This window comes from Quercus suber, unplaced genomic scaffold (assembly GCF_002906115.3).
Source record: "Quercus suber isolate HL8 unplaced genomic scaffold, Cork oak 2.0 scaffold_26, whole genome shotgun sequence".
Lineage (NCBI taxonomy): Eukaryota > Viridiplantae > Streptophyta > Magnoliopsida > Fagales > Fagaceae > Quercus > Quercus suber.
In genome coordinates, this window is record NW_027069491.1 from 229,871 (window position 1) to 240,404 (window position 10,534).

The following is a 10,534-nucleotide window of genomic DNA, read 5'->3' on the forward strand; positions in this document are numbered from 1 at the left end:
CCAATCATTTACTTTCCCTTGGACATATCTACGTTCTCGGATAAGGCCCAAGGCCCAATATACAAATTTAGATTCTTATCCCCACAAATATAATAATGTGTAAATTTTTTATAAATTTTATTTTAATAATTTTAATTGATAATAAGTAATATTTTTATTATTTAATGAGTATAAAATAAATTATTTCATACATATTATGTAATAAGATTATAAGAATAGATTTACATAAACTACATTTTCTGTCCGTCTTATTTTTTTTCAACCAAATAAAAGAGTCTTCCATCCTTTTACTTTTCTATCTTTCCAACGAAATACATATGAGGAAAATTAAATTTTTTTTATCCTTTAGCTTTTTGAAAAAAAAAAAAAAAAAACTAAACAGATCTATTGCTACCAAACATAGAAAAATAGCATAATTTTATAGAAAATATGCTTCAAAAAATTACACATTTTCTGAAAAATATTAAACTCAAAATATTTTAATCTCGACCCACGCAAAAAACCGATTAGAATAAAGAGCTACTACCAGAGCGATCCAAAATCTCTTAAAAAAAAAAATTTCATTTTTATAATCCGGACCCAATTTTTAAAAATCCCTAAAAACTCTCATTCTCTCTGCCCGGACCGAAAAGTAGGCTAGGATAGCATTTCTCGCATACACAGTGAGAAGGGGGAGCTGCGTATGGCAATGGCGAGCACTTCCACTTGGTTTAGTTTAACGCCTTTGTCTACGTGTTTACTTCAGAACAACAGAGCTGGAGCTACAGCAAGACGGTTCGTTTCGTGGTCGAACGAGTTTTGCCACCCAAGGCTGTCTTGGTCTTACTCAGTCTCGTTGAGGCCTGCGAGCAAAGCTAGGGCTTCAACGGTCTTGTCAGTTGTGGGTGAAGAGAAAGCAGGAAGCGAGGAAAATATCGTGAACTCCCTACACGACGGCGTATTGGTGCAGGGATGGAAGCAATCGCAGACAAGCTCAAGACCTTGTGAGCTTTACGTGTGTAATCTCCCGAGGAGTTGTGACATTGCCGAGTTGCTTGACATTTTCAACCCTTTCGGAACGGTACTAGCTGTTGAGGTAAGCTCTAGTCTTAAATTTAATTATGTCAAAAAAATTCAGCCAAAACTTTCTTAGTATAGCTTTACTAGTTGAAGTGAAATTCAAAGCAAAATATCATTGTTGGTGAATTATTGAACAATTTAGAGATATTAAAATGCTTATTGTGATATAACAAAAAATTTGGCAAAAATACACCTTGATAACTTGGAGAATTGATCAAACTTTGCGTATTTTTACGAAAAATGTTGAAAAATGTAGTTGGATTATTTATGTTTTGGTAATTTGGTTGCAGATTTCGCGGAATGCTGTGACGGGTGAAAGTCGGGGATGTGGTTATGTTACAATGAGTTCAATAAACGCTGCAAGAGTTGCAATTGCGGGATTAGATGCATCTGTCAGTGTGAAGCTAATTACCCTCTATGTTTAATCTCTCTGAGTCTTTTGTATTTTTGCGTGAAATTGTTCTCTCTTTTTATTTGAAGGATGTTGGTGGCAGAGAAATGCGGGTTAAATTTTCGGTTGATATGAGTCCTAGGATGAGGAATCCTGAGGTGTTGAATTCCACACCCAAGAAACAGATAGTATATGAAAGTCCTTACAAGATATATGTGGGAAATATTCCTCGGGCTGTTAAACCTGAAGATTTGAGGAATCATTTTAGCCAGTTTGGAACTTTGGTTAGTGCAAAAGTGTTGCATGACCAAAAAGCACGAACAACCCGTTGTTATGGGTTTCTCTCCTTTTCTTCAGCTGCAGAACGTGATGCAGCATTATCTTTAAATGGAACAGTGAGTCTATTTCCACCACTGCTGAAAGTCTGAAACTTATTTTTTCTTCATTTCATTTTGTGTCTCTCTTTCTTATTTGATCTCACTTGTAGGAGTTCTTTGGTAGAGCACTAGTAGTTAGAGCAAGTGTGGAAAGGACCAAGCCCTGACTGGAGTTTTGCCCTGCTGCATACACGCTTGATTGAAGTTTCTTTTGTTAAAGAAATCGGATGATTTGGAGCACCTGTTTCAGTTGAGACATTTAGGCAGAATAGGTAAGTTTCCTTATGTGTACCAAATGACAAAGTTTGTATACGATTAAAGTTCTGTTGTTTAATGTTATTTCCTTTTCACCAAAAAGAAAAAGGTTTTGTTGTATTTCAACTATGCATTAGTAATGCCAATGCATAGTGTTCTTCTGGAGGTAATGGTTGGTTTAGTTGAGTGAATTTCAGCCAACAATCATAGCTTGATCAATCTTTGTGGATTATTATGTCTTAGAATGATCTCTTGATTACTGGACTAGTAATGATTATGAAAATATATCTTTTGTGTGTTTGATTATACTCTACTTATGGCAATTTCAATGTTTGAGCATACTATCAGCCTCAGAATGTAGTTCACAGACATAGACGAGTCTTCTGTTATATTATATAATTTTGAATAGTAGTGAAGTAGTCCTGGTAGGAGATGTTGGGGGATTGGAGGAGTTGGCTGATATTCTCAGTTGTAAAATTGGGAGGTTGCCAATGAATTATTTAGGTATGCCTTTAGGCTCTTCTTTTTTAAGGCTGCAGCAGTGTGGAGCCCCATTGTAGAGAAAATGGAGTGAAGATTAGCAGTGTAGAAGAAGCTATATATATGTCCAAAGAGGGAAGATTAATGTTAATTAGTGAGTGGTGAGGAGGACGTGGAGATGGAGAAAGAGGAGAGAGAGATGCAGAAGAAGGATGGGCCTTGGGAGAGGTTTCTGTGGAGGATTGCACATAGGGTTCTGCTCATCAAAGCTGATGATTCCACTCGACAGATTATCCCTGCACTTCTCTGGAAATGCAGCTACGAAGGTCAGTTCTTTTACTCTCTCTCGCACTAATTTTTGTTTGATTGCTCATTGCTGCTGCAAATTTGTTTGTTTGTTTGTTTTTTTTTTTTTAAACATGAAAGACAGAAAAAAAAAAAAAATCTATGTTAACTCAGTGGATTTATTTGTATATTTTTTGGATGGGAGGGGGGGAACTAATTGCACTTTCCCTGCTTAATATGGTCTGGTCCTAAACTTCAAAACTGAGCAATGTCCTTACTAATTTATTGATGATAAACACTTTGCCTTATGTTATAATTTCAGTCAAATTCAATGGAGAAGTCAATTTTTTGAAATATATATATATATATATATATATATTTTGAATTTTTGGTTATTTTGATGGAATCCTAAGGCCATGGGGCCAAAGTGCTTATTATCAATAAATCAGTGAGACGTTGCTAGGTTGTGAAATTTAGGAGGACATTGCAACTGCGCCATATTTAAGGGAGGTGCAGTTTGCCTTTTTTAAAGGAAATTTTTACGCACAAATAATATTACTGAAGAATTGAGAGGCTGGATAATTGTGGTGATTTTGTAGCTGAAGTAGATGGTTAGTCTTTATTCTGTTTGAGTGATGACTCTGCTGATGGCTGAGTGTGACTAGTAATGATTAAGGATTGAGCCAGTCTCTTTCCTGGTTGGGAAAGGCTAGCCAGTTCCTCAATTACTTAGCAAACTTATATGCACATTTTGTGGTTATAAATCAGTGCACCCAACATAGATGTCTGTGTTACATATGACAGAGGATAAAATTTGTGCGTTTTGTCTATGCCTTATTTGTTTAATTTTTTTTTCAATTCTGCACAAATTGGCTTTTGTTCATCAAATACATTTACCTGTCACCAAGGCTTCAGTAAGCCTGCTTACTAGGAATTCAAAAATTTACTTCAGCCTATTGCAGTTCTTCTTTCCCTGCGAAAAGCACATCTTGCTTTGATTGCTAATTTCTGTGGAACTCCAAAATTTATTTTGTATGCTTATACTCAAGCAAGTTTGTTGAAGATATGGGATCTTCACTTTTTACATATAAAAAAAAAAGATCTTCACTTTCAACAAATCTCAGTTTTGTAACTTAGCATAAACTCTATTTATCAAACAGTTGCAGCAGTTTCTGATGCATTAAAGGCATGGGAGACATTGAAGGGGAGACCTCATAACATTGATCTTGAGTTGACTGAAGTGGAGCTTCCATCAATATTCGGATTTGCACTTCTTACTTTAGTCATGGAGCATGTATGGAGAAGGCAAACTGTATGTTTCTATCCTTTAACTATGCTCAATTTTTTTGGATTTGTTATCTTTCTTTGTTTTGTTGTGGCATACAAATCAACATGTGAACTCAACCATTTTTTTAAATATCTTTATTACAGCTGACTGATGGATGTGTTCGTCAGAAATTAATTGCTCCACATCAAAAAGTTGAAGGCACGTCTCAAAATAATGCAGCAAGAAATCATTCAAATGATTGTGTAGCTTCTATGCAGAAAAATATCAAATGCAGTGAGAAAGGGAGTCATCCTCAGTAAGTACCTTTTCATGTTGTACATTTCTTAAAAAATAAAAATAAATAAAGCTTGTAATATATATGCTGTGCCTTGTGAGGGAATTATTGTTTTCAGTTGATGAATATACACATTATGCTAGCATCTATCACTTTTTCAGATGTCAGTCTCCTTTCAGTATTTTACAACCAAAGAAAGTATTAAGAATTTCCATTCCAACTTGCTAACTATCAAATGTTTCCCATTTCCTTTTATTTGAAGACTCACGGATTGTACAGTTGACATGAAAATAAAGAAGTTGTTAGAATAGAGTATCCTGGATCCATGGAATAGAGTAAGGCCACTTCTAGAGAGAAAAGTTTCTTTTTTCCATTCTAGGTTGGCTTCATGAAGTTTCACATAGAGAATGCATGTTTTGCCACCTCTTGTCTGGAGCTCTTGTATGACACCTTACTAGGAAGCTGAGAGTGCATACATGCAAAATATGCAGGGTCATTTACAGATAGAATGTGGTAGTATGCCAAATTTGAGCAATAGCAATATGGACAAGCATGGAGGGTGTGCTCAGTCGGATAAGGAAGAGAGTGAAAATGGAGGTCCATCATATTATCTTGTTTTGCTATCTCCCTTTTTCACATTAATAATAATAATAATAATAATAATAATAATAATAATAATGATAATGATAATGATAATGATAATTTCTCCCCTATAATTAATATTAACGAAGGGAAATTCTGACAAGCTAATTACTGCAATGATGAACTGTTAATTACTGCAATGTTAATATGGGATTCTATCAAAGATTGTTGGAAGGATATTCAAGATTAGGTGATAAGGTTACCTATCAAAAAAAAAAAAAAAAAAGATTAGGTGATAAGGTTGAATAGAGGATTTTGAGAGTTCACAAACTCTTAAAAAAAAACAACTAATAATGTAAATATATCTTAATGAATTATTGTATTTTATTAGATGTCAGCTCTCTAGTCTAATACATGCTTAAACATACAAATGTTCTGTTAAAGAATTTCGTGAGCTTCATGCTGCTGGAATTGGGGTGGTTATTTGTGACTAGGGTGAAATAATTGGTGCCCTTCAATGTGTATTCCACTTCCACAGATGATGGCTGAAGTTGAGGCTCTAGCTTGTCATAGAGCAGTTGAATTTCCCAAGGAAATTTGGCTAAGTGAAGTCATTTTAGAGGGGGATGCAGAAGTCCTAATTCAGCAGCTACAGAGTAATACTACTGGTGTCTCTTCATATGGTCATGTGATTGAGGATATTCTGATGATGGCAGTGGAACTACATTACTTCTTGAGCTATGTTAGGGCCACATAAAGTGGCACAGCTTGTGCCACAACTCGCCCATGTGGCAAGTTGTGAGTGGTAGGGAGGAGGCTCCACATGGACCCACTATCACCTCTCTACCACTCACAAGTCACAACTCGTCACGTCGGCGAGCTGTGGCACAAGTTGTGCCACTTTATGTGGCCCTAGCATAGCTCTTACTTCTCTTTCTCTCATGTAAAAAGAAATGTCAATGTTGTTGCTCACTCTTTGGCTGGGGGGGCTAAAAATTCTGCAGACTTGCTGGTCTGGCTTGAAGATACCCCTGAGGAGTTTGTTCCTCTAGTTTTGTATGATGTTTCTTAGCTCAGTTCAATAAAAAATTTACTGGCTGTTGGCTGGATTCTAGGGGAAAAAGAAAAAAAAAAAAAAAATTCCATTCAACAAGCTGAGCATGAGGAAAATTGATTTGGGGTCTGTGAAGGAACTTAGACATGGTTCCTGTGCTGCTGGTCAAACAACTACAAGTAGTTTATGAAATAGTGCAGTAGATAATATTAATGGCTTCAGTATGGGAGCACAGTTCCACTGGAAGAGTAAGTGGTCACTTTATTCATGATGGATCTATAAGACTGGACTCTTTTCCTTCCCAGCCAAAACGAAGCAGCTCTCACAAAGTTCCGACTGGACCGGGAATATCGGTTCTATGAGAAAAAAACGTACTGTACTTTCTATATTTGATTCATCTGAGGTTGGATTTATGGTCTTGGATATTCCAGTTTAATGCAGAAATTGATGTCTACTCTAATGCAGCTAAGAGTGGGCTTTTTCCCTCAACTACTTGCTGCTACGCTAAGTACCTGGGCTCTTCCATCTACTACTTACTGCTACCCCAAGTCCTTTTCTGTTCTCTATGGACAGTCATTAATTTTTTTCTTCTAACAGTTCTTTATCCCAGTGATTCTTGTTCCTGTATTAAGCTACATTAGTAGTTCCAACTCTAATTTTTAAGTCTTTTCCACTGCCCCCATGAACCTAGTTTCAGAAACCCATCATGGCTCAGCTGCTTAGAACACCTTCAGTTGCATGTGGTGAGAATACCAAATCACACGGTAACCATAATTAATGTCAAAATTCTTGCACGTATCCGATTTCACAGCCAGAAAAGACTGGCAGAGCAACGTCCTCGACAGTTTGTAAGCCAGGTGCAACGTAATATAATTAGTTGTCGATTTAAAATGAAGCAAATGAAGCAAAACCTTGGAACTTATATACAGGAAGCAGAAAAAAGAGTAAAATACATGGAAGTGTGACGTGTAAAAAAATGGAGAAAGGTGGTTCGCAAAATTGGTGGGGCTAATTCAAAAACCAACAAGCTGTGGGATCTGAGTCTGACGACACATGATCCAAAAAGAGCCAAAGTTTGTGTAGAAGAATGAAGATAGAACCACGGCCACATGCAGAACCGGCTGAAACTTATCAACAATGTCGGTGAAGGACCAAAAGGTGGCGACATTGCCTTACCCGTCCCTTCTTCCCATAGAAACCACGTCTTCTAACGGCTTTGCTGTAATGTTCATGATAATATGAAAATATGTTTTTCAAAATAAATACTAAAAGAGAAATGTTATGCACATAATATTCTTACAACAAATTTTAAGTGAAAAAAATATTGTAAATGTAACATTTTTTATAGTAAAATGTGGTATTAATTTTTAATTATAAATTTAATGTTATTAGGGGTCGGTGTGGGTAAACTAGTAATTTAATGTTAGCTCTCTTCATTTGCTTTGAAATAGAGAAGATCTTTTATTTTTTGAGAATGAAATAGAGAACATCTAGATTCGAAAGATTGATATCTTCCTTAATAAATACTAAAAGAGAAATGTTATGCACATAATATTCTTACAACAAATTTTAAGTGAAAAAAATATTGTAAATGTAACATTTTTTATAGTAAAATGTGGTATTAATTTTTAATTATAAATTTAATGTTATTAGGGGTCGGTGTGGGTAAACTAGTAATTTAATGTTAGCTCTCTTCATTTGCTTTGAAATAGAGAAGATCTTTTATTTTTTGAGAATGAAATAGAGAACATCTAGATTCGAAAGATTGATATCTTCCTTCACTCTATTTCCCCCCTCCCGCTAAGGACAGTTGTTCCATTACACTAAGACAATTAAGACTTTCAAATGTAAGAAGGCCTAGCAAAATCTCTCTTTCCATTACATGAAGACAATTACTCTTTTTTAATTGTACGTACTATTTCATGTAGATATGCATGGTGCAAAAAAGTGTGTGCACTTTTATTTTATTTTTTATATATAAGATAGAAATTTTACTCTAATATAATTTAAGTGTGTGTAATTTGAATTTGAAGAATAAATATCCTTATTTATTTTAGGAAAAGTGATCCATGTGTAATGATAAATGAGAAGGGGCTCATATATCTCTTTTTGCACTCTCTTTGTATGTGTAACTTGACGTTCTTCCTTATGTACCAACAAATAATTTTTTTGGTTTTTAAATCTTTTCATCAAGGTTTTCTCTCCCTCTTTTGAGTCTATCTCAAAATATATATATATATATATATCTACAACCAATCATCTTTACCATAGATAATATTGCTTTTACTCATAACAAATGGGTAGTCTTATTGACTTATTACAAGACTCATAAATATTTAAATAAAAAAAATGAAGTTCTAAATTTTTTTCCTTAAACATCAAAATTCAAGTTGTACCAACTCTATCAAGCAATCCTCATCAATCCAAAATAAAATAGTAAATTGAAATTTATCACAATTAAAAATAAGTATATTGTAAAATTTTGTTGTGTCTATATACAAAATAAAATTTTGTATTTGTAAAATGACATTAAGGGAATGTGGTAGTTTCATAAAACTACTCTTAATAAGTAAGGAAAGGATAAAAAGTTTGCTTAGTCCCAAAATAATCCTAAAAAAAGAGGAAAAGATAAAAAGCCACACCGCATTGATATAAATTAAATGGGAAAAAGACTACTTTAGTTACTTTCAACTTTCATTTTTTTTTTCTTCTTCCGATTCGTCTTTTTGTTCCAGTAGTACGAAAGGTTCTTCTTTCTCAACTTTTTCCCCCACTTTCTCTCTCACGCACCTCCCTTTGCTTTCTCTCTACTTTTAAACCATTATAATACGTCTAGTACCATGGCAGAAGAGCAAGCTCTAGAACAACCCCACCCTACAATGACCCAAGGAAAGCTCAAAAACAAGGGCATGTCTCTAGACCCATACAAAGGCCCATGCCGAGCTCTCTGCTCTTGCATCACTATCTTTCTCCTCTTAATTGGTGTAACAGCCCTCACACTTTGGCTAGTCTACCGTCCCCAAAAGCCACAGTTCAAGGTAGTCGGCGCCGCCGTCTACGAGCTCAACATGTCAGCTCTACCGCTGATCTCCACCACCATGCAGTTCACAGTCATCACAAGGAACCCGAACAAGCGCGTGTCCGTTTACTATGACAAGCTTTCAACTTTTGTGTCGTATAAAAACGAACCCATCACACCCCAAGTGATGCTACCTCCTTTGTATCACAGGAAGCACAGCACCGTAGCAGTGTCGCCGGTGGTGGGAGGCACGGCGGTGCCGGTGTCTCTGGATGTGGCAAATGGGTTGGTGATGGATATGGCATATGGGGTGGTGGGGTTGAGGTTAGTGTTTTTTGGGAGGCTGAGATGGAAAGCCGGAGCTATAAAGACTGGGCATTATGGGTTTATGTGAAATGTGATGTGTTGGTGGGATTGAAGAAAGGTTTTGTGGGTCAAGTACCCTTGCTTGCAGCAACTCCTGGTTGCAAAGTCGATATATGAAGAATTATCAAGATTGTATTTGTCGGTGCAAGTTTTTTTTTTTTTTTTTTTTTTTTTTTTTTTTTTTTAAGCTTCTCTTTTTACTCTTATCATATAGTATATGTTTTAGCTGTTTATTTTGTTAAAGTTCTTTGCCATTTAATCTGTAAGTGTAACTATAGTCTATAGATGTGGATTGAACAAGTTCAGTTGCAAAGCACCATGTTAAAAGCTTTCTTCTTCTTCTTCTTCTTATTATTATTCTCTCCTCGTTCAGTCCAGCTAATTGCTTAAGAATTTGGCTCTGATTTTTTTGTTGGTATTGACTGTCTAGCATGGCCACAAGGTACCGACGGCTTTGGACGCGTGGCAGTACATGCAGCGAATTTGGTACCATCTGTCTTTGCCTTCTACTTTCTGATTCCAAAGGACATCCAAATTCCAAGATGCTCTAGTGGCTTTTTTTTGTTGTGCTCCTTTGAGTAATCTAGAGTCAGATCTATAATCATACACTCATTACAACATTCTTAATAATAATTTGTGATTGATGCACTTTATTATTATTATTTTTTCAAAAAGTATCTACGGTAGTCTCATCTCATATGTAATTGCTGAAATTTAATTACAAATTAACACTCAAATATGTGAAATGAGTGTGAATTCGGGTTTGTCCACGGGTAGATTGATTTTTTTTTTTTTTTTTAATTGAAAGTTAGAATCTAATGGCTTTATTTGAGTATAGAGACACACACAAATAGGCACTCAAATCCACAAGTCATCGTAAGTTTGGGTGTGTTTATAGGCAAACTTGTAACATAGACATACACATATACATGTTGTTAGTAATACTGAATAATTGTATTGTATTTCTTAGTGAAAAAATATACATGAATGTTGCCTTTATATAGGACGCATATGAGTGTAGTACAAGTAAGAATGTAGTACAAAAATGTGTGCTATATAAGTAATTTAGTTGGGCCTAAAGCCCACAACACTATACATGTTAAC

The 10,534-nt window shown here is 35.4% G+C and overlaps 3 protein-coding genes across 3 annotated transcripts; all 3 read left to right on the forward strand.

Moving 5' to 3' along the window:
• The first annotated feature begins 538 nt into the window (after positions 1–538).
• Positions 539–2,388, forward strand: LOC112009808 (RNA-binding protein CP31B, chloroplastic). Its single transcript, XM_024042146.2, has 4 exons — positions 539–1,075; positions 1,350–1,451; positions 1,540–1,845; positions 1,938–2,388. The coding sequence occupies exons 1-4, from the start codon at positions 683–685 to the stop codon at positions 1,992–1,994; spliced, it is 858 nt and encodes a 285-aa protein (XP_023897914.2). The 5' UTR covers positions 539–682; the 3' UTR covers positions 1,995–2,388.
• A 104-nt stretch (positions 2,389–2,492) lies between these two features.
• LOC112009809 (two-component response regulator-like APRR5) lies at positions 2,493–6,727 on the forward strand. Its single transcript, XM_024042147.2, has 4 exons — positions 2,493–2,888; positions 4,008–4,159; positions 4,279–4,430; positions 5,530–6,727. The coding sequence occupies exons 1-4, from the start codon at positions 2,741–2,743 to the stop codon at positions 5,531–5,533; spliced, it is 456 nt and encodes a 151-aa protein (XP_023897915.2). The 5' UTR covers positions 2,493–2,740; the 3' UTR covers positions 5,534–6,727.
• A 1,990-nt stretch (positions 6,728–8,717) lies between these two features.
• On the forward strand, positions 8,718–9,769 carry LOC112008540 (NDR1/HIN1-like protein 12). The gene is given in 2 exon segments (XM_024040867.2): positions 8,718–9,447; positions 9,450–9,769. Coding segments are annotated over 2 exon segments (660 nt in total). The 5' UTR covers positions 8,718–8,885; the 3' UTR covers positions 9,548–9,769.
• The last annotated feature ends 765 nt before the right edge of the window (positions 9,770–10,534 follow it).

Excerpts from the sequence above, each read along its gene's own strand:
- LOC112009808 (XM_024042146.2), top strand. The coding sequence starts at position 683 with ATGGCAATGGCGAGCACTTCCACTTGGTTTAGTTTAACGCCTTTGTCT. Across the intron at positions 1,452-1,539 it reads TTGCGGGATTAGATGCATCT|GATGTTGGTGGCAGAGAAAT; the intron begins GTCAGTGTGAAG and ends TTTTATTTGAAG. Across the intron at positions 1,846-1,937 it reads CATTATCTTTAAATGGAACA|GAGTTCTTTGGTAGAGCACT; the intron begins GTGAGTCTATTT and ends TCTCACTTGTAG.
- LOC112009809 (XM_024042147.2), top strand. The coding sequence starts at position 2,741 with ATGGAGAAAGAGGAGAGAGAGATGCAGAAGAAGGATGGGCCTTGGGAG. Across the intron at positions 2,889-4,007 it reads CTGGAAATGCAGCTACGAAG|TTGCAGCAGTTTCTGATGCA; the intron begins GTCAGTTCTTTT and ends TTTATCAAACAG. Across the intron at positions 4,160-4,278 it reads ATGTATGGAGAAGGCAAACT|CTGACTGATGGATGTGTTCG; the intron begins GTATGTTTCTAT and ends TCTTTATTACAG.